Source organism: Balaenoptera ricei, chromosome 13 (assembly GCF_028023285.1).
Source record: "Balaenoptera ricei isolate mBalRic1 chromosome 13, mBalRic1.hap2, whole genome shotgun sequence".
Taxonomy (NCBI): domain Eukaryota; kingdom Metazoa; phylum Chordata; class Mammalia; order Artiodactyla; family Balaenopteridae; genus Balaenoptera; species Balaenoptera ricei.
The window spans coordinates 15,764,606-15,792,155 of record NC_082651.1 but is presented as its reverse complement, the minus strand read 5'-3'; the positions used below and the strand labels follow the sequence as shown (position 1 = coordinate 15,792,155).

At 49.1% G+C, this 27,550-nt stretch overlaps 2 protein-coding genes across 13 annotated transcripts in view; one reads left to right on the top strand and one right to left on the bottom strand.

The window, feature by feature from the left end:
* The window catches only part of USP39 (ubiquitin specific peptidase 39), a 29,590-nt gene extending 28,074 nt beyond the window's left edge, over positions 1-1,516 (top strand). For all 9 annotated transcript variants that reach the window (XM_059942787.1, XM_059942786.1, XM_059942789.1 and 6 more), the window contains 2 exons: positions 75-161; positions 1,008-1,516. In XM_059942787.1, the coding sequence (XP_059798770.1) occupies positions 75-161; positions 1,008-1,055 (135 nt within the window). In that variant the 3' untranslated portion in view covers positions 1,056-1,516. The remainder of the gene's footprint in view (positions 1-74; positions 162-1,007) is intronic.
* A 15,809-nt stretch (positions 1,517-17,325) lies between these two features.
* SFTPB (surfactant protein B) lies at positions 17,326-26,230 on the bottom strand. 4 transcript variants are annotated; one of them, XM_059942471.1, is made up of 11 exons: positions 26,010-26,230; positions 25,533-25,663; positions 25,145-25,216; positions 24,658-24,783; positions 23,916-24,068; positions 23,609-23,704; positions 20,372-20,555; positions 20,054-20,214; positions 19,131-19,211; positions 18,509-18,593; positions 17,326-18,382 (listed from the first exon to the last, which is right to left on the bottom strand). In XM_059942471.1, exons 1-10 carry the CDS (start codon positions 26,071-26,073, stop codon positions 18,531-18,533), a joined length of 1,131 nt encoding a protein of 376 aa, XP_059798454.1. In that variant the 5' UTR covers positions 26,074-26,230; the 3' UTR covers positions 17,326-18,382; positions 18,509-18,530. The 4 variants fall into 4 exon arrangements, with proteins under 4 accessions (XP_059798454.1, XP_059798456.1, XP_059798455.1 ...); XM_059942473.1 differs by having other exon boundaries at positions 20,372-20,486; XM_059942472.1 differs by having other exon boundaries at positions 25,533-25,660.
* Positions 26,231-27,550: the final 1,320 nt, after the last annotated feature.

Sequence of the window (27,550 nt, the reverse complement as noted above, 5' to 3'; positions counted from 1 at the left end):
GCTGTGATCCCTTCCCTCTTATACCCTTTCAGTTTCAGAGAGCAGACTAACCCAGCCCTTCGTACTCTCTGCAGGGGACAGGCAAATGGTATGAATTACAAGACCTCCAGGTGACTGACATCCTTCCGCAGATGATCACACTGTCGGAGGCTTACATTCAGGTGGGTTGGCCGCAGACACCACGAGCACGGAGGATATAGAGTGTAGGTCCAGTGAGAGCAATGATTTGGGCGAAGGCACGGAATGGGATTGAGTTAGGTTGGGCGCCTTTTGACGTGCACCGGGGAGTGTGGTGGGACCAGATTATATGGCCCTTAAAGCCCAGGAGTGATCTTCAGGGAAGAGAAGGGTGGAGAAGCATGGAAGAGTGATGAGTGAGCAAGGAGGTTCTGCTTACGGTGAGCCAGGTTAGTTTTGCAAGTGTGGGGTCTGGTTTCAAGGAGGAAGAGCCCAGAACCATCCGGGCCGCCAGCTAGGAGTTGTCTCTGAAGCTTCCCCAGCCCCCCGGGCAAAGTCAGCACTCTTCGTGACCCCACCGCACTGTCTCCTGTCTTCGTGGAGCACCAGCTGGACTGGTTTAACTGTCCTCTCCGCTGGGTTGGGAGGTCGTGGAGTAGAGTATCTCTGTCTTCTTTTTCTAACTGTCCTAGTACCTGCAGAGAAGGAAGACTGAGGCTAAGAAGATGCTATAGCTTTGTAAAAAAGGAGGGAGACACTGCTCGTTCCAGAGATCACTCTTTCCTTGGGGACTTTGTCTAAAGTTGCAGGTCTGACTATGAGTCACTTTTTAGCAAAGGAGTTTGGAATGGGAAGAGAAGGATGGGTAGAAAAGTGACAGTTGAATGAAAGGGAATTTTCTGAAAGATTATGAGTTAGTTTCAGGGGACTTAGCAAATACACAAGTGGGGTGATAGTTTGTCCATTGCCTAGCGCAGATTTAGGTACTTGATAAATATTTGTGGACTGAATGCCGGCTCCTAAATATCTATTGTATTCATTTCTTACAGATTTGGAAGAGGCGAGATAACGATGAAACCAACCAGCAGGGGGCTTGAAGCAGGCATCTAGAGCTTTGCTCCCAGGGGGCTTTGGCTGAAGATGGAAATACGAATACTGAGCACAGGCTGATGGCCCAGCCCCTGAGCCAGCCCAGGTTTTATGTGTCCTGGTTCACACCAGAGCATCCCCGGTCCTTCTGCCTAGGATGGCTCTGTGCTGTCACTCAGCTGGTCTTTGATCAATTTATTGTAGATGGATGCTCCTTTCTCCTTCCTGTCTGTCTCCCTTCTAGCAGGCCAGGACTCTTTTACAGATGTATGTAATTTATTTCTGAATAGCTGGGAGTAGCTGAAGGACAAGATAGTTTTCTTCTAAGCATCAAAGCCTCAAGATTATAGGAATTAGAGCTTGCAACCAGTAACACCCTTCTTCCATCATAGGTAGATAGTTTTCTTATAGTTCTCTTCATTTCTTGGTGTGCATTTTGGTATGGATTAAATATTTTCCTGTTTTTAAACCAGCCTCTTGTTTCATATCCTTCCCTTAGGCTGCTGCCTAAGGGGAGGATTTAAAAAAAAAAAAATCCTCACAAACTGTCTACCTTATAGTCTGTCATCCGGTGGACATCATGCTTGTCTCTTCCTGTCAGCCTGTGGGTGGTGTGTCAGTTTAGGATGCATTTATCTCTAAGTAACAAAATATCTGACTGAAAGAGATAAATTATTATTGGGCTTAACTAGAAGTCTGGAGGTGGGTGGTTTCAACCTGCGGTGCAGGGCTGTGTGAGGAAAGAGGGAGGGGAGGAGGTAGGAAGAGCATCTGACTGCAGTGCAATTCTGAGAACCTCTCAGCCAGGCCGGTGGGAAGCCTGGAGCACGGAAGAATCGAGCAGAAGTGGTTTTCGGCGAGCTCATTGATTAGGAGCTGCCTGGAGGAAGGGTGGCTTTGGCCTGGGCACTGTGGCAGACCTGGAGATGTGGGAGATCTGAAGATACAGCCATTGGTGGCCGTCAGTCAGCTGAAGCGAGTTCTCTTAATGGGAGGTAGGAGCTGTGCACCTCTGGCTGCCACCCTTTCCTTCTGGGACACAATACAGTCATCCCTCGGTATCCTCAGGGGATTGGTTCCAGGACCCCCGTGGACACCAAATTCTGAGGAGGCTCAAGTCCCTTATATAAAATGGCATAGTGTTTGCATGTAACCTACACACATCCTCGCATATACTTTAAATCATCTCTAGATTACTTACGATGCCTAATACAATGTAAATGCTATGTAAATAGTCGCCAGCCATGTGGCAAGTTCAAGTTTTGCTTTTTGGAATTTTCTGGAATTTTTTTTCCGGAATATTTTCAATCTGAGGTTGGTTGAATCTGTGGTTGCAAAACCTGCAGATGTGGAGGGCTGACCATACTGTCCTTATTTTCCTCTGCCTCTCTTACAGCTTCAGCATTCCTTTGCGGGCTCATCTTCCTCTATCCAGCCATTAAGAGTTGGGATCCCTCAAGACTCAGTGCCAGGCACTGTCTTCTCACTGTTTACTTTTTCCCTAGGCCATTTCAACTATGCCTGTGGCTTTACTTACCAGTTTAAGGGAGATGACTCCAGTCTTAATCCCAGACTCCTCTAAATTCTTGAACTTTAGAGCCAACTGCCCACTCGATATGGTTTGGGTGTCTTAAAGTCAACTCAAGCTCAACATTGTTCAAAACTGAGCTTGTGAGTTTTCTCCTCAATCGTGACCCCTTTCTGGAAGTTTCTGTGTAGGTGAAGGGTTCCCCTGTTCATCTAGTTATATAGACTGGACAGTTTTCCAGGTGTCATCCTCCCCTCACCCCTACTTCCCTTGTCTAATCTGTTACCAAGTCCTGTCTTTTACTTTGTGTCTTTTGAATGTCCCCACTTCCTTTTGTTCTCTGCCACTGTCTAGTCTACGCTAGTGCCAGCTTAATCCAGGTCCAATCAGGAGAGAGAAACCATACAAAAATATGATCGGGGAAAGTTTAACTTCAGGAATTAATAGCTGTAATAGGACTGGAGTAATGAGGAAATGGCTAGTAATGAGAGAGTGTGAGAATAGCAGCTAGAAGGAGCAGCCACTGCTCCTTGGGGTGACATAGAGTGTCCAAGGCTGAAGTCTAGACCTTGCTGAAAATCTGTCCCGCTGGAACCTGTCAGAAATCTGCTCTCTAGTGCACTAAGGAAAGCTGTTTACGGGGAGGCTTCTCACTCTGCTACGAGACTGCCTGGGGAGGCGGGAAGTGCCTGGTGAAGCTGCTGGCTGCTGCTGGAGGCCGTGCGCTGCAGAATCTTCGGGCGCGGCAAGAGCCTGATGCTGAGAAAGCTGCACACGTTGCCTTCAAGGGAGCCCCCGGGAACCGGGAAGCAAAGCCCTTTCTCCCTGTGGTGTGTCTCCAGCACCCTCTTCTGCCAAGCCTCAGTGGCAGCTGGCAGGAAAAATCTAAAGGGCTCCAATCCATTCAGAGAACAGGCAAAAGGGCTGAATTTGGAGCTGAGGGGCACTAAATTGATAACCTGCCCAGTCCACCCCTTTGATGACTCAGCTGCCCTGTGTGCTCTTTTTTTTTTTTTTTTTTTTTAATGTCTTTTGAATTTGTTACAGTATTGCTTTTGTTTTATGTTTTGGTTTTTTGGCCAAGAGGCATGTGCGATCTTAGCTCCCGGACCAGGGATCGAACCTGCACCCCCTGCACTGGAAGGTGAAGTCTTAACCCCTGGACCGCCAGGGAAATCCCATGCCTTATGTGCTGTTTCACACACACAGACTCCCATACAGCGGCCACCACAACGAAGAAGACAACTCCTTATGCCTAACAGAAACAGCTGCCCTTCCTACGAGAAAACAAGTTTTCAACCTTTCTCAAAATGAGATGCAGTCCCAAGAGTCATGTATCCTCTGATAGTTATATGTATTACTCCTCAAATCCAGTCATAGCCACACTGAATATTATGTTACCTAAAAAGATTAGGTTGCAAGGTTAACTTCCAACAAGTTAACCTAAAAATGGGAAGAAGAAAAAATGGTTAGCATAGACAAATTATCATGTACATGTAACAAGCAAATAGAAAATATGAGCAAAGCTACTTAAGAGTCCTCATTTCTGTAACTGGTCACCATACTGTGATTGATACCTGTGCTTGTTTCTTCTGCTACCCCTCCCTGTGTTCTCTGCCCTTAGCTCAAACCACAGCTGTTCGGGGTTCTTTACCTGGTACAGTGACCCAAATCTTCAGTCTCTAAGACCCTGGCTCCTTTTTTTTTTTTTTTTTTTTTTTTTAAAGGGATTTTTTTTTTTTTTTTTTTTTTAAATTTTATTTATTTATCCATTTATGGCTGTCTTGGGTCTTCGTCTCTGTGCAAGGGCTCTCTCCATTTGTGGCAAGTGGGGGCCACTCTTCATCGCAGTGCGCAGGCCTCTCACTATCGCGGCCTCTCTTGTCGCGGAGCACAGGCTCCAGACGCGCAGGCTCAGTGACTGTGGCTCACGGGCCCAGCTGCTCCGTGGCATGTGGGATCTTCCCAGACCAGGGCTCGAACCGGTGTCCCCTGCATTGGCAGGCAGATTCTTAACCACTGCGCCACCAGGGAAGCCCGACCCTGGCTCCTTAATCATCCTGCCCCCACCCCCCCCTTTTTTGGTTGCTGTAGTTTTTCATTAACCTTTGCTATTGGACATACTTGCCTCCGTTGTGTAGAAGCCAACCCAATTGGCCTTTGGTAGTCAGGATCAGTCACTCAGGCACGTATAATACATTACACTCCTCCACCATACTGCCCTCCTCCACACCTGTTGGTTCACTAGCATAAGGAGCCCAAAATGTCCAGGTGGCTGTCTCATCTTACAATTTAGTGGAACCATTGTTGTGTGCTTTGGTGGAAGCATTCCTTCTTTGGGAACTAAAGTCTCCAAACCAGCAGGGCTTAAAATTGCTGGGACGGGAAGCAAAAATTCTGCGAGAAGTCTATTAGTAATAGGGGAGTCACTCTGACATCCACCTGTTATCTAGACCCATATATTTTGAAGAGAGCACCATACAATGGTCTCTGATTCAAAGCATGTACTACATCCTGTAAAACAAGAGCACCAAATGGTACTGCAACTGTTTTTTTGTTTGTTTGTTTTAAGACACATGTACTTATTTATTTATAATTGGCTGTGCTGCGCAGCTTGCGGGATCTTAGGTCCCTGACCAGGGATTGAACCCAGACCCTCGGCAGTGAATGCACCGAGTCCTAACCACTGGACCGCCAGGGACTTCCCTGTAACTGTGTTTTCAGTAAGCCATTCCACCTTTCAGTTAGGCTACCCACTTCCAGATGATGGTGTGTGTATGTGGTAAGTCCAGTTCATCCTATGGGCATGAGCCCATTGCTGCACTTGCTTTGCTGTGAAGAATTCCTTGATCAGATGCAATGCTGTGTGGAATGTCGTGATGATTGATAAGGCATTCTGAGAGTCCATGGATGGTGGTGCTGGTAGAAACATTGTGGGCAGGGAAGGCAAATCCATATCCAGAACACGTTTCTAGTCCTCTGAGGTTGGATCTATGTTCCTTCCATAACAGAAGAAAGTAATCAGCCTGGCACTAGGTGGCTGGCCAACCCCCACAAGGAATAGTGTCCATACTGGGGACTCAATGTAAATCCCTGCATTTGCAAATTAGATAAGTCAGCAGAAGTACTACTCAGGTCAGGGGAAGTCTGTTGTTGAGCCCGTGCATAACCTCCATCCCTGCCACCATGGCTCATGAGCTCATTGAGCAAGCGCTGGGGGAGGCTGGAGGAAGAGGCTGCTGACTACATCCACAGAGCATGTCGTTTGTGTACCCCTGACTATTAAGGGTCTCTAATGCGGTGGATACCTTTTGGTGGGCATTCATATGGAGCACAACTATTTTCATAGTATAGTCTTATTCAAGTTGTCCACCCACATACCTCTTCCCCAAACTTCTTTTTCACCAATGTTACAATCCTGTTCCTCCTGAGCCCCTAACCATCCAGTCAAATGATTGGCAACTGCCCCTGAATTAGTCTAGATCTGTACTTCTGGCCATCTCACACTCCAAATGGTGAACAACCAAATAATACTGCTTGAAGCTGTGGCCACTAGAGGATTTTCCTTTACTTCTGTCTTTCAGTGTCACCCTGAGTGGGGATGAAGTGCAACTGTCCACTTGCTGGTGGTGCCAGCATATTATACAAATCCATCTATAAACTGGGCTTGAGTTTTGTCTTTTTTGGTCAGCTGGTCTGAAGGAACACCCCAGGAGGCAATGCAACAGGAGTTGTGTCAAAGGAATCTGCTCATGTTAACTTGTGCCTTTTGGACCTGCCTGAGCTTGGCATTCCATTTAATGGTAGGTTGCAGCTGTACCTGCCCAACATGGCAAGGTGTCAGACGACAACCAGTTCATGAGAGCAGGATCAGGCTGCATGATCACCTGATGTCCCATTGTTAGGTGCTCTGTCTCTGCCGTGGCCCCATAGCTAGCCACAAGCTGTTTCTCAAAAGGAGAATAGGGGGCTTCCCTGGTGGCGCAGTGGTTGAGAATCTGCCTGCCAATGCAGGGGACACGGGTTTGAGCCCTGGTCTGGGAAGATCCCACATGCCGCGGAGCAACTAGGCCCGTGAGCCGCAACTACTGAGCCTGCGCGTCTGGAGCCTGTGCTCCGCAACAGAGAGGCCGTGACAGTGAGAAGCCCGCACACCGCAATGAAGAGTGGCCCCCGCTTGCCGCAACTAGAGAAAGCCCTTGCACAGAAACGAAGACCCAACACAGCCAAAAATAAATAAATAAATAAATAAATAAATAAATAAATAAATAAATAAATAAATAAATTTATAAAAAAAAAAAAAGGAGAATAGGTATTTGCAGAAGAGGGCATAGCCTTGCTCGAAAATCCTGGAGTTCTGCACTGTGATTCTCCCACTGGTCCTTGCTGGAGGCTCCATACAGCATTCCCGTTTGCCCTGGTCACTTCGAAATATCGTTGGCTCTCCTGGAGCATAAGGCCCAAGTAGTAGAACAGTCCGTTGTGCAACCTAAACTCGCTGCAGAATCTTCTCTTATTCTGGTCTCCATAAAACTAGTAGTTATACAACTGTAAGTGACTCTCTAGATAGGTCAAAATAGCACACTCAAATGTGATCTATGTTGTCTTAAAAAGTCAAAAAAGCCTATTGTACTGGCTCTGTGTGTGTGTGTGTGTGTGTGTGTGTGTGGTGACATGAGGTACAGCAACTTGGCAGCGATGCTTTGACATACTTTCGACCATTGACCCTGAGAAACTTCACTGAGGTGACTGGCCCCTGAATTGTATTGGGGTTAAATCCCACCCTCTTGTTTGTGTATGTCTTACTAAGACATTTAAAATACTTGGTACTCCCTGCTTATTGGACATTGATGACATCCAGTGTCATCAATATAGAGGACTACTGTTATGTTTTGTGGAATGTCAAGATGATCAAGATGGCTGTGGACTGTGACGGTAGAGAGTGGAAGAATTGACGTTGTCTTCATGCAAAAATGTGAAGGTATACTGTTGGCCCTGCCAGGTAAAAGCAAACGACTTCTGGTGACCTTTATAAATTGGCGTGGAGAACGAGGCATACAAAGTGCCAGAGGCTGTGCTGTATCAGTAAAGATGCTACGACTGGGACAACAGCTTCCATCGGAGTCAGCATCTAAGTTTATGATTGTCTGAAGTCACTCTCCAAGATCCATGTGACTTCTGCACAGGCCCTCTGCCACTGTCATTCTAGTCTACGCTACTGACAGTTTATCCCCACATTCCCTTGTCCCCTCCCCCCAATTCATTCACACTTTAGCCAGAGTAATCTTTTTTTTTTTTTTTTAATATTTATTTATTTGGCTGCACCAGGTCTTAGTTGCAGCACGTGGGATCTTCGTTGCTGCGTGCGGGATCTTTGTTGTGGTGTGCGGGGTCTTTTAGTTGTGGCATGCGCGATCTAGTTCCCTGACCAGGGATTGAACCTGGGCCCCCTGCATTGGGAGGCCAGAGTCTTTTTTTTGAATTTTTGAATTTTATTTTATTTATTTTTTTATACAGCAGGTCCTTATTAGTCATCAATTTTATACACATCAGTGTATACATGTCAATCCCAATCTCCCAATTCATCACACCACCACCACTCCCCCTGCCACTTTCCCCCCTTGGTGTCCATACTTTTGTTCTCTACATCTGTGTCTCTATTTCTGCCCTGCAAACCGGTTCATCTGTACCAGTCTTCTACGTTCCACATATATGCATTAATATACGATATTTGTTTTTCTCTTTCTGACTTACTTCACTCTGTATGACAGTCTCTAGATCCATCCACATCTCAGCAAATGACTCAATTTCGGTCCTTTTTATGGCTGAGTAATATTCCATTGTATATATGTACCACAACTTCTTTAGCCATTCGTCTGTTGATGGGCATTTAGGTTGCTTCCATGACCTGGCTATTGTAAATAGTGCTGCAATGAACATTGGGGTGCATGTGTCTTTTTGAACTATGGTTTTCTCTGGGTATGTGCCCAGTAGTAGGATTGCTGGAGCATATGGCAATTCTATTTTTAGTTTTTTAAGGACCCTCCCTACTGTTCTCCATAGTGACTGTATCAATTTACATTCCCACCAACAGTGAAAGAGGGTTCCCTTTTCTCCGCACCCTCTCCAGCATTTGTTGTTTGCAGATTTTCTGATGATGCCTATTTTAACTGGTGTGAGGTGATACCTCATTGTAGTTTTGATTTGCATTTCTCTAATAATTAGGGATGTTGAGCAGCTTTTCATGTGCTTCTTGGCCATCTGTATGTCTTCTTTAGAGAAATGTCTATTTAGGACTTCTGCCCATTTTTTGATTGGGTTGTTTGTTTTTCTAATATTGAGCTGCATGAGCTGTTTATATATTTTGGAGATTAATCCTTTGTCCGTTGATTCATTTGCAAATATTTTCTCCCATTCTGAGGGTTGTCTTTTCATCTTGTTTGTAGTTTCCTTTGCTTTGCAAAAGCTTTAAGTTTCATTAGGTCCCATTTGTTTATTTTTGCTTTTATTTCCATTACTCTAGGAGGTGGATCAAAAAAGATCTTGCTGTGATTTATGTCAAAGAGGGTTCTTCCTATGTTTTCCTCTAAGAGTTTTATGGTGTCCAGTCTTACATTTAGGTCTCTAATCCATTTTCAGTTTATTTTTGTGTATGGTGTTAGGGAGAGTTCTAATTTCATTCTTTTACATGTAGCTGTCCAGTTTTTCCAGCACCACTTATTGAAGAGACTGTCTTTTCTCCATTGTATATCCTTGCCTCCTTTGTCAGAGATTAGTTGACCATAGGTGCATGGGTTTATCTCTGGGCTTTCTATCCTGTTCCATTGATCTGTATTTGTGTTTTTGTGCCAGTACCATATTGTCTTGATTACTGTAGCTTTGTAGTATAGTCTGAAGTCAGGGAGCCTGATTCCTCCAGCTCTGTTTTTTTCCCTAAAGATTGCTTTGGCTATTCGAGGTCTTTTTTGTCTCCATACAAATTTTAAGATTTTTTGTTCTAGTTCTGTAAAAAATGGCATTGGTAATTTGATAGGGATTGCATTGAATCTGTAAATTGCTTTGGGTAGTATAGTCATTTTCACAATATTGATTCTTCCAATCCAAGATAATGGTACATGTCTCCATCTGTTTGCAACATCTTTGATTTCTTTCATCAGTGTCTTATGGTTTTCTGCATACAGGTCTTTTGTCTCCCTAGGTAGGTTTATTCCTAGGTATTTTATTCTTTTTGTTGCAATGGTGAATGGGATTGTTTCCTTAATTTCTCCTTCTGATCTTTCATTGTTAGTGTATAGGAATGCAAGAGATTTCTGTGCATTAATTTTGTATCCTGCAACTTTACTAAATTCATTGATTAGCTCTCATAGTTTTCTGGTGGCATCTTTAGGATTCTCTATGTATAGTATCATGTCATCTGCAAACAGTGACAGTTTTACTTCTTCTTTTCCAATTTGTGTTCATTTTCTTTCTTTTTCTTCTCTGATTGCCGTGGCTAAGACTTCCAAAATTATGTTGAATAATAGTGGTGAGAGTGGACATCCTTGTCTTGTTCCTGATCTTAGAGGAAATGTTTTTAGTTTTTCACCATTGAGAATGATGTTTGCTGTGGGTTTGTCATATATGGCCTTTATTATGTTGAGGTAGTTTCCCTGTATGCCCACTTTCTGGAGAGTTTTTATTATAAATGGGTGTTGAATTTTGTCCAAAGCTTTTTCTGCATCTATTGAGATGATCAAAGGGTTTTTATTCTTCTATTTGTTAATATGGTGTATCACATTGATTGATTTGCATATATGGAAGAATCCTTACATCCCTGGGATAAACCCCACTGGATCATGGTGTATGATCCTTTTAATGTGCTGTTGGATTCTGTTTGCTAGTATTTTGTTGAAGATTTTTGTATCTATATTCATCAGTGATATTGGTCTGTAATTTTCTTTTTTTGTAGTATCTTTGTCTGGTTTTGGTATCAGGGTGATGGTGGCCTCATAGAATGAGTTTGGGAGTGTTCCTTCCTCTGCAATTTTTTGGAAGGGTTTGAGAAGGATGGGTGTTAGTACTTCTCTAAATGTTTGATAGAATTCACCCGTGAAGCCACTGGGTCCTGGATTTTCGTTTGTTGGAAGATTTTTAATCACAGTTTAAGTTTCATTACTTTGTGATTGGTCTGTTCATATTTTCTATTTCTTTCTGGTTCAGTCTTGGAAGGTTATACCTTTCTAAGAATTTGTCCATTTCTTCCAGGTTGTCCATTTTATTGGCATAGAGTTGCTTGTAGTAGTGTCTTATGATGCTTTGTATTTCTGCAGTGTCTGTTGTAACTTCTCCTTTTTCATTTCTAATTTTATTGATTTGAGTCCTCTCCCTCTTTTTCTTGATGAGTCTGGGTAAAGGTTTATCAATTTTGTTTATCTTCTCAAAGAACCAGTTTTTAGTTTTTATTGATCTTTGCTATGTTTTCTTTGTTTCCATTTCATTTTTTTCTGCTCTAGTCTTTATGATTTCTTTCCTTCTACTAACTTAGGGTTTTGTTTTTTCTTCTTTCTCTAGTTCATTTAGGTGTAAGGTTGGATCGTTTATTTGAGATTTTTCTTGTTTCTTGAGGTAGGTTTGTATAGCTATAAACTTCCCTCTTAGAACTGCTTTTGCTGCATCCCATAGGTTTTGGATCGTCATGTTTTCATTGTCATTTGTCTCTAGGTATTTTTTGATTTCCTCTCTGATTTCTTCAGTGATTTCTTGGTTATTTAGTAACGTATTGTTTAGCCTCCATGTATTTGTGTTTTTTACGTTTTTTTCCCTGTAATTCATTTCTAATCTCATAGCGTTGTGGTCGGAAAAGATACTTGATATGATTTCAATTTTCTTAAGTTTACTGAGCCTTGATTTGTGACCCAAGATGTGATGTATCCTGGAGAATGTTCCATGTGCACTTGGGAAGAAAGTGTAATCTGCTGTTTTTGGATGGAATGTCCTATAAATATCAATTAAATCTATCTGGTCTATTGTGTCATTTAAAGCTTGTGTTTCCTTATTAATTTTCTGTCTGGATGATCTGTCCATTGGTGTAAGTGAGGTGTTAAGGTCCCCCACTATTACTGTGTTACTGTCGATTTCCTCTTTTATAGCTCTTAGCAGTTGCCTTATGTATTGAGGTGCTCCTATGTTGGGTGCATATATATTTATAATTGTTATATCTTCTTCTTGGATTGATCCCTTGATCATTATCTACTGTCCTTCCTTGTCTCTTGTAACATTCTTTATTTTAAAGTCTATTTTATCTGCTATGAGTATTGCTACTCCAGCTTTCTTTTGATTTCCATTTGCATGGAATATCTTTTTCTATCCCCTCACTTTCAGTCTGTGTGTGTCCCTAGGTCTGAAGTGGGTCTCTTGTAGACAGCATATATATGGGTCTTGTTTTTGTATCCATTCAGCCAGCCTGTGTCTTTTGGTTGGAGCATTTAATCCATTCACGTTTAAGGTAATTATCGATATGTATGTTCCTATGACCATTTTCTTAATTGTTATGGGTTTGTTTTTGTAGGTTCTTTTCTTCTCTTGTGTTTCCCACTTAGAGAAGTTCCTTTAGCATTTGTTGTAGAGCTGGTTTGGTGGTGCTGAATTCTCTTAGCTTTTGCTTGTCTGTAAAACTTTTGATTTCTCCGTCGAATCTGAATGAGATCCTTGCCAGGTAGAGTAATCTTGGTTGTAGGTTCTTCCCTTTCATCACTTTAAATATATTGTGCCACTCCCTCTGGCTTGTAGAGTTTCTGCTGAGAAATCAGCTGTTAACCTTATGGAAGTTCCCTTGTATGTTATTTGTCATTTTTCCCTTGCTGCTTTCAATAATTTTTCTTTGTCTTTAATTTTTGTCAATTTGATTACTATGTGTCTTGGCATGTTTCTCCTTTGGTTTATCCTGCCTGGGACTCTCTGTGCTTCCTGAACTTGGATGGCTATTTCCTTTCCCATGTTAGGGAAGTTTTCGACTATAATCTCTTCAAATACTTTCTCGGGTCCTTTCTCTCTTCTCCTTCTGGGACCCCTATAATGCAAATGTTGTTGCGTTTAATGTTGTCCCAGAGGTCTCTTAGGCTGTCTTCATTTCTTTTCATTCTTTTTTCTTTATTCTGTTTGGTGGCAGTGAATTCCACCATTCTGTCTTCCAGGTCACTTATCCGTTCTTCTGTCTCAGTTATTCTGCTATTGATTCCTTCTAGTGTATTTTTCATTTCAGTTACTGTATTGTTCATCTCTGTTTGTTTGTTCTTTAATTCTTCTAGGTGTTTGTTCTTTAATTCTTCTAGGTCTTTGTTAAACAATTCTTGCATCTTCTCGTTCTTTGCCTCCATTCGTTTTCCGAGGTCCTGGATCATCTTCACTATCATTATTCTGAATTCTTTTTCTGGAAGGTTGCCTATCTCCACTTCATTCAGTTGTTTTTCTGGGGTTTTATCTTGTTCCTTCATCTGGTACAAAGTCCTCTGCCTTTTCATTTTGTCTATCTTTCTGTGAATGTGGTTTTCCTTCCACAGGCTGCAGAACTGTAGTTCTTGCTGGTGGATGAGGCTATCTAAGAGGCTTGTGCAAGCTTCCTGATGGGAGGCAGGAGGGTGGAGTCTTAACCACTGGACCACCAAGGAAGTCCCAGCCAGAGTAATCTTTTAAGGCACAAATCTAACCAAATCATTTCTCCCCCACACCCTGATCTCCCGCTTAAGACCCTTCATTGGCTCTTAGAATAAAGCCTGAAATTAGCCTCTCTAGTCTCACCTCTCGCGATGTTTCTACTGATCCTGATTTCCAGACTCACTGGCTTTTATTCTGTTGCTCAAATATGCCACAAGGCACCTGGCCTTTGTGCCATCCACTTCCTTTCCTTGGGGTGCTCTTTTTCTTTTACCTTGCTCTTCTTTCACCTCTCTGACTCTCGTATCTGCTCAGTCAGCACCATGCATTGGTCTAATTGATGGCACTTACCCCACCTGAAGTATGCCATTTTTTTCTGTGATTCTCTGATTAATGTCCATCTTCTCAACTAGACTCTAAGTTCCAGAAGGGCAGACAGCAACTGTTTCTTTTGTGCCCAGCCCTAGGGAAATGCTTGGCACTTAGGAGTCAGTGACTAATAATGTTCGTTAAGCAAATGGCATAGTGCTGAGTCTGTGTTCTCTGTATCCTTCTTTTGCAGAGATGACTTTGTCTCCTTACACCCTCCCAAGGTGTTGACGATAGATGCAGTTGCCTGAAAGGTTGGGGACCACTGCTCAGGCTGACTGTTATGTCCTGTGTGTGTAGCTTGAGGTCCTTTGTGGGTGACATGTGGGTGGCTTCCACCAAAGGTTGGGGACCACTGCTCAGGCTGACTGTCATGTCCTGTGTGTGTAGCTTGAGGTCCTTTGTGGGTGACATGTGGGTGGCTTCCACCACTGCTGTCTGAGCTGGGGGCCTGGCCCACGTGTCTTTACAGCTGTGATTCCAGCATATGCTTTCTCTTTGGAGACATCAGGCTCTGGCCAGTCTGAATCACAGATGGGAAAGAAGTGAAATTCATGCTTTCTTAGCTGGATGTCACAAAGGAAAAGATAGATATGTGGAAAACATATCCTAAATTTGAGAGACTTATGCTAGGGGAAAATCTGCACCATATAGGACAGTAAATAAATAAATATACCTGATATATTTTTACTGGTAAGACAATAAAAAGCACACCCCAGCGGATAATCAGGCAAAAAACCCAAATAGGCATTTCATGAAAAATGAAATATAAATGGCCAATAAACATGTTAAAAAAAGTTTACTTAGTAACCAAAGAAATGCAAATGAGAATAACCGGAGGTCATTTTATAGTTTAGCAAAGATTTGAAACATTGCGAATATCCAGGGTTGGAGAGAGTGAAAAAGAGGCACTTGTTTACTACTGAGATAGAAATTGGTACGGCTGGTAGAGGGCCAGTTTGATAATACAGACTATGTTAGAAGTAAAGATGTACATGGTTTTTGTCCCCAAAATTTCGTGTCTTAGAATTGATTCTAAGGAAATAATCAGACTAGTAAGCAAAGATGTTACTGCCAGGATTTTTATTCTTCACAACATTGTTGATAATAGTTGTTTTAAAAAGTAAAGAGTTCTGGGACTTCCCTGGTTGTCAGTGGGTAAGACTCCACGCTCCCAATGCAGGGGGCCTGGGTTCGATCCCTCGTCGGGGAACTAGATCTCACACGCATGCTGCAACTAAGAGTTCACATGCTGCAACTAGGAGTCTGCATACTGCAACTAAAAGATCCCACATGCTGCAACGAAGATCCCGCATGCTGCAACTAGGACCCAGTGCAGCCAAAATCAATCAACCCATCAGTCAATCTTTAAAAAAAAAAGTAAAGAGTTTTTATCAAGAAAAAAAGCATGCGGCAATTAGCAGTGATGATAGGTATCTATATTTATTGACATGGAAAAGTTAAAAAAAGTTTTTTTTAATTTTTTCTTTCCTTGGTTGATGTATAGTTGATTTACAATGTTGTGTTAGTTTCAGGTGTACAGCAAAGTGATTCAGTTATATACATATATAAATATATATAGTTATTTATATATATATAAATATTCTTTTTCAGTTTCTTTTCCATTATAGGTTATTACAAGATACTGAGTATAGTTCCCTGTGCTATATAGTAGGTTCTTGTTTATCTATTTTATAGGAAAGATTATTTTAAATGAACAAAGCAGTTTACGAAACAGCATGTATAGGGTGTTCCCATTTTTGTAAATCTGTTATATCTATTTTTGTACACGTGCAGAGGAAGGTTTGGAATAATGTTATATATGTTATAAATGTTATATTGATTGTGTAGTGGATTTAAAACTTCAGTCATTAATTGCGGGACATAAATATAATTGTATTTGTCTATAACTGAACTCATTTTGGCTCATAAGCCCCCCATACTTAATATTTCCATCTGAAAATAACTCAGTCCCTTCTTGTTTAATGCACAGCCAGCCCATCTTGGGCAACTAACCACTGAACCCTCCTTCCCTTACCCCTGGGATTGATTTACACATTACCCTGTTGTGAGGAGAGATGTTGGTGACTGTGCTCTCCCGGGCACTCCAGGTCTCCACCCAAGCGTCACTCATCTTGCCTGATCTTCACCATCTTGTGTTGGCTACACATGTCTGACTTCTCATCCTCTCAAGGTCCATGCAACTGTCACTGCTTTGTCGCCAACCATGGGCTCTTGTGGGCCCACCATCTTGTCCAGAGCCCATCCTGATGGCCTCTGGGCTGTGAGGTGTGCTTGCTCTCCTGCAACATGTGGGTGGGCTCCCCCTGGGGCAGTCCCCAGGCCCCTCCCTGAGGCCATTCTCTTCACTCTTTCTGATGTGTCCTCCCCAGGCTGCACCCTGGCAACTGAAGAACGAGCCCCTCTACTGCTCTGGGACACTAACCCCTCTTGGGGCTTTTCCTTCTTACCTTCCTCTGGGGTGCAGGGTGCTGGGAATGTCTCAGGGACCCCCACCCTGAGTCTCAGCTGTAGCCACTTCTCTCCTTCCATAGCTGGTTGACTCCTGACCTTTTGAGTGAAGCCTCCTCTTCCATTATCAGGAGCTCATTCCCACGCTTGCTTTTGGGATAAACTGTTAATGCCTCCCGTCCTTCAGGCTGTCCATGCGCTTCATCTTCCCAACCAAGCTTTTTTTCAAAATGTAAAACACTCTTTTCTCTCAGGGACCTTAGTCTTGTAATTGAAATAATGGCTTTCAAGACAATAGTCTGCTATAGATTTACAAAAAGATTTACTTAAAAGTTCAAATTCAGAGGCCAAGGGTTTGTGTCAATCTTCCCTACCCCAAGCGCAGGTTGTATAAAAAGCTCTTCCTGGTGCTTGAATGGTGGAACCATTCAGGGTGGAGCCAAAGGGTGGGCAAATGGATTGAAAAAGTCTAGTTCAGGGTCAGAGTCTACATCCAATATAGCTCTCTCCTGGGATTGGTAGGATTGTGGGTGATTTCAACTGTTTCTTGGTCTGCAATTTCTGAATTTTCTATAATAAACATGTATTTCTTTTATAATAGGAAACATAATAAAAGTTCTTTTATGAAGTGAAGGGACACTTCCAGGCATTTAGGTCTTTAATGCTAAAGGTTAATTAATTTGGTTGGTTGTTTTTTTTTTTTTGGTATATTTTGAGTTTGGGGTACCCTGACGACCTCACTTCATCACAGTGGGTGGGCTCTTTGGGAGGGGGGAGGGTAACAGGTGGGGGCCAGCCTGGAAGCAGTTACAGGAGGGAGAGGTGACATAGGCGTATATTTCTCCATCATGAAGGAGGGTGGGGCAGGCCTCCCTGCCCCCGCCCGGCTACCTTCAGGGTGAGGCTGCAGCTTCTGCAGCATCTTAAAGGGCAGTGTCTTTTCTTTTAGGACAAGGAGATGGCACTTTGTTAGTATCCTTATGGTTGCTGCATTACCTGGGAACTGATCCCCAGCGTGACCAGCCCCAAGTGAACTTTGAGGAGATACATCACAGCAGGAATCGAGTCACCCTGGCATTTCAAACAAAAGTTGGGAGTTCAACCTTACAAAAAGCAACAACAGCTCTTAAGCAGGAAAACGTTCAAATATTGAAAGTGCCCAATCACCTTCCGCCAGGCTTAGAGCACTGCCGTGCTCACCTTTGACCACGCCAGGGGTTTCCTGATGTTTAAAAAAAGTTTAAGGATTTCACATGTCTATTTTTTCTGGTACTTTATGTTCCCATTTTTTATTCTTCTGAATCTTGAATATTGTGAAAGTGTTAGCAGAATAATTATAAAAGCTAGGATCTTGTGCACGTGCAGATCGGAGTGAGGCAGGGCCCAGCTTTTCCCCTGCTGTCCTCTTGCAGCCAGGACTTGGAGAAGCACTGAGGGCCCACAACGAGATCCCCTCGGCCCAGCCCTGGGGAGATCTCTACCCTGTGAGAGCAGGGATGGCTCAGGTAGTGTGTGAAGGTGGCCCCGGCCCAGAAACCTCCTCTGCAGACCCCCTCCAGAAGATGCAGCTTGGCTGTGCCTCACACCCAGAGTGGACGGAAGTGGCTCTGGTTTCAGGCTGTGGTTAGAGATAGGACAGACCAGGCTGAGGATTTGGGGAGCAGGCCGGGCTTCCCCCTGACCTGCAGATGGAAGAGGCTGGCCCCGGGGTGTGAGCTCCAGGAGGGCAGCGGGCTCACTCTTTTATTCCCAGCTCTGGCCCTTGCCCCTAGAATGTGGCCTGGCCACAGGCACTCACTGCATTTTTAAAAAATGAGCGAAGAAATGAATAAATGACCTTTGTGTTGGGGTCTTGCTCTGGGGAGAATTGTAAAGTTGACCAGGTTTGTTCTCAGGGGCACTTCCCTGCCCGGAGGCACCTGGCACAGAGGCTGCATCTGACCCACCCCTCCATCCTAAGGTGCGGCCTCTGACCGAATGACAGGGAGGGAGAGAGGGATGTGTCTCAGGAGTGGGGAGACAGGTGATGGCGGAGTTCCTGGCCTCTGAGGGGGTGTCATCTTCGGGCAGCAAAGTCTGATTTCCCCTGAGTTTCAGGAAAGGCTGGCCTTGGTCTAAACACGTCCAAGACTGAAGAGTGCAGAGGGTGAGCTGTAAGGGGGAAGCCTCAGGCAGGCGCAGAAGCTCCCCTGAGGGCTGGGCCAGAGCAAGGGAGCTGGGAGCTGGGCCTGGCACTGAGCGCCACAGGGATCCTGGGCAGAGGGGTGAGCGGGTTCGAGAGAGGTCATTCTGGTGAAGGTGCTGCCAGGGGCCCTCAGGAGCCTCGAGTTTGGCCTGTGAAGAAGAGGATGGAGCAGCCAGAATCAGTGGCTGTCTTCTCCTGCTTGGGGACAGAGGGGCTCCCCTCCTGATGGGAGGAGGACCTGCCCACACTCCCGTCAGTTGGGGGCCTGGACTCACCTGGCATGACGTTGAGTTCTCATCAGAAGTGGGGTCTGTGGACGCGCTGAAGAGGACTGAACGGGGTCATGCACATCCCCAGGGCCTGCCACACGGATAGCATTAGGGCCTGAGGCCTTGCACCCCCCATTCCCAACTCTGAGGATGTTAGGGAATCTCCTCCTAGAAGGGGCGGCTCTCACTCCACCTGCCACCTGGTGGGAGCTCTTGAGGTGACCTCGTGGACTCCTTGGGCCACTCCCTGAGCCACAGGCCTTCTGGGTTTAGAGCTGGAGGAGGTGGGATGCTCGCCCCAAGACTCTCACTTTGTAGCCCCCCATCAAGCACACACTGCTCAGTGAACACCCCCCCATCCCAGAATGCACCTCAAACCACACTCCTTAAAGCTGCCCTCTCCCTTCCCATACTCCTCTTTTTCATTCTGTCGTGGCTTTCTCTTGACTTCTCTGAGACTGCCTTTTCTATCGTAAAACATGCGAGGGCATGTCCCAGTTGGGGGCCTGCGCTCCTGGGGCCGCCCTGCACCCCGGGGGAATGGGGCCCTTGAGGACCGTGGACCGGAGAGGGTGGGGGTCCTGGGAGCTGAGGAAAGTCCCGGATCAGCTGGGAAGCGTGGGTGTACCTGGCAGGCGGTGTGGGCGTCCCAGCCCCCGGACACTAGGGTCTGCAGCTGGGGTGCGTGCTGCGTCACAAACTGCTCACACTGAGGAAGGAGACAGACACAGGGTGGGGTGGGCCCAGGCCCAGGGCAGGGCTCTCCTGCCTGGCTGCAGGCCTCCCCACTTAGATGGATCACTCCAGGGCTCCCCCGGACCTCGTGTAGGTCCAGCCCTCAGTCCCCACTGAGCAGCTCCGGCTGTAACACTCTGAGCAAGCCGCCGTGGGCTGAAATGGGGTTTTCTGCCAGGAAAGCCAGGGACATTGGAGGTGGAGGCACAGGGGCAGAATCTCATCCCCCTTTTCCCCCTCCCCCTAAATTTCAGTTCTGGAAGGCATCTTAAAGCTCATCTGGTCTTGGAAACCTGATGTGATGGGCAGTAGGGAGTACCATGTGGAAAGCAGCCTCCTGGGACGGGAGTCAGCGGGCTTGTCGCCCACTCTGAGTACAGGGACCCCAGGACTTCAGGCCCAGCCCTCTCCTGCAGGGGGGTTGGTCCCCACTGAGTCGCACCGGAAGGAGGGTTGGCGCTGGGACAGGACTGGGACCCTGGAGAGATGGCCAGGCCCTCTCGGGCTCCAGCCGGCCCTGACATTACTCATCTCCTGGTAGATGACTGGGCCTCCCTCCTGGTCCATGAGAGAGGCCTGCTGGTCCTCCAGAGCCCACGCCCTTTGTCCAGAGACGACTCCTGACCTTAGCGGGGTTTGCCCTAAGTTACAGCACCACCACTGTTTGGCCCACATCCTGTCTGCCTGTCTGAGCTCCTTAACGGCGGTGGGGGGGAAGTATCTCAGTGTATCTCTGGCTGGGAAGTCTCTCCTGGGCTCCACCCTCCACCACCGGCAGCCCCTGGGTCCCAAGCCTCTGCTGTGCCTGCCCCTCACCTTTTGCCTATCCAGCCAGGAGCCCAGGCAGGCCTGGCGCATTGCCTGTGGCATGGCCTGCTCGCTGCTCTTCCCTGCCTGGGTGGTCACAGACACGCAGAGCTGGCACTCAGTGTCTTGCGGTAGCCATTCTCCTGGCAGGGACCCCAGAGCGGTGAGGGCTAGAGAGAAAAAACAGTCAAAGATGCCCTGCAGAGTATTCAGTTCCTGTCCTCACTGGCGCAGTGCAGGGGCACCTGGGAAGGAGAGGGTCGTGCAGGGCCGGGGTGGGGAGGGATGAGAGTGGGCGATGGGCAGGGGCTGGGACTGCAGGCTCACCTGGGCCAGCGCCGTCCTCGCTGGAGCACCGGAGGATGAGGCCGCAGACCAGCTGGGGCAGCATGTGGTCCAGCAGTGTGTTTAGCAGGATGGAGACGTAGCGCTCGGCAAGGCACTGGCAGATGCCGCCCACCACCAGGGGTACCACGTGGCACACTTGGGCCACAGTCGTGGCCAGCGTACCCTGGGGCGGGGGCCGAGAGAGGGCAGGGTCGGACCTTCTCTTGAAAGACCTAGTCAGTGCCTAGCACTAGCTGGGTACTTTGTAGACCTTACTTTGTTCCCTTGGAGAATTATTATACTGTTTACAGATAAGGACCCTGAGCATCACAGAGTCCAGGGGACTTGCCCAGAATCACTGAACTGGTGCAAGAATCAGGCCATGGACCCACCTTTGACTTCAAAGAGTCTGGAATTGCTGAAATTTCAGAGTTGCCCAGAGAAGTGGTCATTGCCAAGGCCACATGGCAGCCTGGGGCAGAGGCAGAACCAGACCTGAGTCTTCTCCCTCCTGACCCGGGCGTGCTGTGCTTTCCCGCTCCTGTCTGTGCTCCAGAGCCTGCGGTTTCGGGAGTCCCTGGGGAAAGCCAGGAGTTTCCCCACCCCACCCTTGATTCCAAACACAACCTCCCAGCTGAGGGGCAAGGAGAGAGGCGGCAGGCACGCTCATCCCTCCGCTCCTTTATTCATTCAGCCAAGAACTTACATGCATGAAATAAGCTACAAGGACATATTGCACATCACAGGGAATATAGCCAATATTTTATAATAACTATAAATGGCATATAACCTTTCAAAGTTTTGTGAATCACTATACTGTACACCTGTAACATATAATACTGTACATCAACTATACTTCAATTAAAAAAAAAAGAACCTATATGCGGCAGGCTGGCCTGGGCCCTGCTCCTGCTTGCAACCCTCCCCTGTCCCCTAGCACCAGAAAGGCCGAGGAAGCAGTAGGGCAGAGGGACGTGTACCTCTCTGGGATGTAACACATTCCAAATGGTACATCTCACCAAATGTACCCATTTGCTCGCAACAGATCCCACACTCGGCCTCCTCTCCTGCTATGATGAGGTATCCCTGCTCTGTCAAAAGCTGGCCCATCTCCTTGTGCATTGGGTCCACCCTGCCCCCACCTGCACACGTGCTTCACCTCTGCATCCCCCTCTCTGTCCTGCCTCATTGCTATTCCCTCCTGCCCATTGGTCTCTTAGCATGTGAACACGTTAAAATAGCTTCTCTCATTAAAAAGCCTCACCCCGGGACTTCCCTGGTGGCCCAGTGGCTAAGACTCCGTGCTCCCAATGCAGGGGACCTGGGTTCCATCCCTGGTCAGGGAACTAGATCCCACGTGCTGCAACTAAGAGTTCGCATGCCACAACTAAATTTCCTGCATACCGCAACGAAGATCCTGCATGCGGCAACGAAGATCCCGTGAGCCGCAACTAAGACCCAGAGCAGCCAAATTAGTTAATTAATTAATTAATTAATTAATATTTTTTTAAAAGAGCCTCACCCATCTCCACTCCCCTTCCCAGAAAAACTTCATGAAAGAGTTGTCAGTACTTAATGCTACGCTTTGGTCCCCGTAACTCCTCCAAAACAGCTCTCAAGGTCACAGCATCCCCCTGGACATGTGTTGTCGATCCCTCAGCAGCTTTGGGGCCTGATGACTGCTCCCTCCTTGCTCAAATGCCTTCTTCTCTCAGCCTCTGTGACCCTCATGCCGTGGTGTCCCCACCTCCCTGGCTGTCCCTCCTCAGGTTCTTTCGCTGGTGTTTCCCTTTGCTTGGACCGGGCCTCCTTCTCCTCGACCTGGTCCACACCACGTCCCTGGATGATCCCAACCGTTCCCTGGGATTTAAATCTTGTCTGTAGCCTCGACTCTCAGACTGATGTCTCTGGACCTGGCTGGGGGATCCGGCTGCCTGCTTGTCGCCTCCTCTTGCATGTTGCACAAGAGTCTTGAACTCAGCATGGCCAGGAGAGAACTCATGATTTTTCTGCCCAGACCTGTTTCTTCTCAAATCTACTCACCTCAGCTGGGGGCATTCCAGAGAACCCATTGCTCAAGCCAAAGTCCGTGGAGTCATTGCCGATTCCTCTCTCGTCCCCACTCCCCAGGTCCCGTCCATCGCTGAGTCCTGCAGAGCCCCCGTCCCAGACACGTCCCCAGTCCCCCTCCTAGCTCCACCCCCCATTTCTGCAATCATCTCCTTGCTCTCATTTTTTCTCTCCCATCTGCCCAATTCATTCTTCAAACCGCAGGAGCTCGATCTTGCTGAAGTGTAAATCCAGTCATGGCCTCCCCCTGCCTGAAACCCTTCCACAGCTGTGAACTGCGTGCAGAAGAAGGCCCAGCGTTCTCTCGCTTGGCTCCGGTGTTTCTCCCGGGCCCGCCGACCTACGCTCTGCCCCCTCCCCGACCACCCTCCCCGAGCCCACCTGAGTCAGCCACACAGCTGACCAAGCTCGTTCTGCTTTGTCATCCTCCAGGCCTCAGCTCAGCCATCACCTCCTCAGAGACGCCTCCTGACGACCATCCTAACCCCCCTCCCCCATCACTGTCCCTCCCCTTATCTGTTTTCATTCTCTGCTCTGAAGTAACCACTACCTGAAAAAAATCTCTCCCACCACAATGCAAACTCAGGAAGGTGGGGACGCCCTCAGTGACCAGGCGGCCGTGCAGGCCCTCATCTGGAAGGGCCGACGGGGCAGGGCCTGTCCTCACTTGGGCCCCATTTCAGGGCAGGGCCGTTGGGTGATGGTCACTACAGGTCTGGAAGACCCCACGTTTGGGGCAGGCAGGGATGGAGTGTCCATCTGCGGAAATTCTCCTTTTGTGAAATGAAAGAACCTTTTCTACAAAGACGACTGAGATTTTTTTCTGTACTTTGACACCTGGCATAGTGCCTGGCACACAGTCGGGGCTTCACAGTGGTTTTGTTTCTGTTTGTTTTTTTCTCCCCCATGGCTTGAGGGAGCTTAGTTTCCCGGACCAGGGATTGAACCTGGGTCACGGCAGTGAAAGTGCCGAGTCCTAACCACTGGACCGCCAAGGAATTCCCCACAGTCGTTGAACAGGCTCTAGGTCTGGCACCTACCAGGCCCAGCCTGAGTGCCAGGGTCCCTTGGGTGGGGACAATGCAGCCAGCTGGCCCCTGGTGGGCGTATGGGGAGAGGTGGGGGGAAGTGGAGGTGTGGGCGGCCTCGTGGCCCTGGACGCCTCACCTTGGGAATCACAGCTTGGATCCGCTTGATCAAAGTCCTGCAGAGCCAGCAGACAGGGAGGGGGATGGGGAGGGGGAACCGCTGCTCGGAGAGATCCTGGGGGAGAGAATCGCGCTGGAGGCAAGCTGGACAGAAGGCTCCTCCGGGCTCTGCCTCGCCCGACTCGCCTCCACTTCCGTGTCCCCTCCTCCTGCTCCTGCCGTAGGCCCTGTCTGGAGCTGCTGGTCCCCTTCCCAACGCTGCCCCTCCCAGGCCAAGTGATCCAGGGCCTCGGCCATGGCCCTCGCTCTCTGGATCTCCATCTCACCTGTGTCTGCGGCCCGGGCCTCGCCTGGAGGGCCCCAGGCAGCACGGAGAGGACCAGCTTGTCCTGCAGGGGGCCTGACGGCTCTGGCTCCTGCCGTGGCTCTGGATGCGTGCGTTTGCACAGGCCCAAGTGCTCGCAGGTGGCCTTTGGGCTCTAGGGCACAACGCAGGGTGAGAAGGTGATTGGGGCGGGGGAGGGGACCCCACTCCCCCTCCGTCTGGCTCAAGGACTCAGGCACCAGGCCACTGCCTTTAGGCCTGGAATGCGGGGAGCAGGCTGGTTTGGGGCTGTGGTTTAGGACTCTGTCGGGGTGGGAGAGGAGACCAAAGGTAGAGAGGGGGTCAAGTGGGGACTTTGGGGCACGTGTCTGGGAATGTGTGTGAACGAGTGTGAACGCGGATGTTTGTGAGAATGAGTGAGTGTAAGTATGTGAGAGTGTGTTCGTCGTGTGAGCGTGTAGACGGCGTAGGTGTCGCGTGAGACTGTGCGCAGTGAGTGTGTGACTGAGCGTTTGTCTGTGCGAAGGGTGTGAGGGTGCGTGCCGGTGCCTGAGAGCGCGCAGGCCCACCGTGTACGGCTGAGTGGGGGCCGCTGTCACCTGGGTACAGGCCGAGGGGCACTGAGTTTCCTGCACCCCGTGTGGGCAGGGGGTGGGCTGCCACGGTGGGGGGGTAACTCAGGGAGAGGGTGGGCGTGAAGGCCGTGCAGGAGGCAGGGTGCAGGCGAGGCAAGAGGGCCTCACCATCTGGTTCTGGAAGTGGTGGATGACCAGTGGGAAGTAGGTGTCCAGCATGCGGTGGCACTGGGACCCCAGCAGCTTCAGCGGGAAGATGTCGCACTCGTGCTCCAGCAATTCCCGTATCGTGCCCTGGGAGGCAGGCGGGAGACGGGGCCGTCAGCCTGGCCTCTCTGAGGTCTGCCCCTGCCTGAGCCCCTGGACATGAGGCCATTGCCCACCTGACTGGCCACCTTCACCCAGGGCCCTGGAGTTGGGAGGGTGCTAAGGCGCCACATACTTGGGCACAGGGGTGACTGCTCCCCTCAGGAAAGACCGTCTCTGGCTGTGCCACTGAGCTCGCTTCCAGAGCCCTCTCCCGGCCGGGAGGCGCCTGGAGTCCCCCGGGGGAACCCAGGCATCACCCCCGAGCTGGAGCTGGCTCCTTTAAGGGGCTAACCTCTTCCCTATCTCTTAATCCCCAAGCTTCAGTCCAGGGTCTGGGCCTCATTACCTGGGAAATGACCTCCTTGGCCATCTTGGTGAGAACGTAGGTGATGTCCTCACATTCCTGGCACAGGTCATCCTGAAGAGAGGGCCCCAGTTTGGGGCACATGAGTGGAGGCCATGCTCCCAGCTCAGGTGGCTGAGGCTGATAGGGTGCTCCAAGACACTGGCAACTGCCCACGATCCCATCCCATCCCATCCCATCCCTCCCATCCCATCCCAACCCATCCCATCAATCCCATCCCTTCCACCCCAACCCATCCCATCACATCCCATCCTATCCCATCCCATCCCATCCCCTACAGGGGCTCCAATCCCTCAGGCCCATCCAGAGCCTACCCAGGACCCTCTATCCCAAGACCTTTGGTCTCGGTGCATCCTTGGGTGGTACTCACAGCTTCCACATGTCCCCAGACTTCCTTCAGGCAGTGCCCTAGGGCTCTGCACTGCAATGCTTGTTCCAGGCTTTGGCACCAGAACTCGGGGCCCTGGGCGCAGGCCAGGGATGGGGTGGTCAAGACAGCTGCTGTTTGGGGCCAGAGCAACCTTGGGGTCCAAGCCACACCTGGCACCCTGGCCTCACCCAACCTCCAAACCCAATTTTACTGGGACGCGTGACCGTTAAACATGCTGGAGTCGGACGGCTCTTGGTTCTACCTGCTATAGTGCCCGCCAGCTATGCGACCTTGGACAAGCCCTGGAGTTTCTCTGAGTCAAAACTCCCTCATCTTTAAAACGAGGACAAGGTACAGCCTGAGGATAATGCCTGGGACAGAGCCAGGGCTCGGTAAGGGGTGGAGGAGGTCGTGATGCCCCCTCCACACCTGGCCCCGGGGTGGCGAGTGGGGTGAGGAGAGGCTGGGGAGACTCACCAGTGCCTGGACCACAGAGTGCGGCCAGCAGGAGCAGCCACGGCAGCAGGTGTGACTTGGCCATGACTCCTCCACAGCCTGGACGCCCTGCCTGGGGTGGTGCCCTTATAGCTGGGGGCTGGGGTGTGGGAGCAGAGCTCTGCGGGAGCAGCCGTGACCTCAGTGTTTGCCTTTGCCCTGGAGGGCCCTCCAGGTGCTTTGATTTGATCCCCTCCTCTTCCCAGCAGTGACACTCCTGCCAGCCGCCCCCCCCCAGCTCCTGCCTGATGCCCATCCTGCTCCCCTGGTCCCCCAACCCCTGCACAGCCACATCCTATTCCTCATGGGCCTGGACTCCCTCTAACCAGGGGGCTCTTGAGCCTTCACATCGGGTCCCATCTCTCTGGGTTATGGAAGCGAAACTGAGGCAGGACCGGGGCAGCCAGAGTGACTCCCCCCAACTCCCATCTCTACCCCAGGCCTCTCAGCCCTCCTCTGCTCTTGAGCAATTGCTCTTAAGAGCTTCCTGCCTGGCTCTTGACCCAGGGCAAGCACCGGAGGGGCAGACTGGGAACCCTCCAAGGCCACCTACCCCGCCCCACTCCCTCCCTATCCTTTCCTCCAGAAAACTCCTCTGGTTCTATGAGAACACGGCTGGCATTAGTCAGAAGAGCATTTACATGAACCAAAGAAAAAAAGCCGAAGTGCCCCAAGAGTCTGAGCCAAGGGGCACAGCTTATTCAGGAGGAAGAAACCTCTGCAGCTGCCAGGTCAGGCCCCCCCGAGGCAGCGCACACCCAAGGACAAGCTCACCACCCCCGAGGGGCGGACACGAGGGGCGAGAGCAGGCAGTCGGGCGTTGGCTCGTGGCCACCAGCGTGGCTGAGGCCTGGGGCGCCCTCTCCAGCGGAAGCTCACGGGCGCGGGCAGGGCGGGAATCAGCGCCAATGGACTCGGGATGGTCCAGTGACTCCCTCAAGGTCACACAAGGACTCGGGCAGTTTCTGTTGGCCTCAAGCCCTCGCTGGTATGACCAAGAGTGTGGTGTGTAAACGTGTGACAAAGATGGGGACCCCATGACTTGTATTCCGCCCAAGAAGGTGGGACAGGAGGTGCTTGTAGTTTAGTGAGTGTTAAACAAAGGAGCCGCGCAGGGCACACTCAGGGCTGCCCGAGCTGCAGGGGGCGGGGTCTGGGGATGGCTGCCTCTGGGGGTGTCGGTCAGGGTGTCTAACTGCTGTCACGGGGGCTTCCCACGGCCCCTGCTTCCTTCTCACAGCGCAGAGCAGGCTGGTTCAGGAGGTGAGGCTCTGGTCCGCGCTGTCACTCAGGAGCCCAGTCCCCTCCCTCTGCCTGCTCTTCTGTCCCCCAGGGCTCGGGGTCCTCCCCTGGACGCTCTGCATCTGGCCAGCAGGGCACAGAGAGAAAGAGGGGGAGATAAGGAGGGGAGAGTTGGGGGTCAGGCCTGGGAGTGGCCTTCATTTCTGCCTCCAGTTTTTGGGCCAGGATTCCATCACACTGTCCCACTTAACCACGCGAGGGCTGGGGGACATCATGTGCCC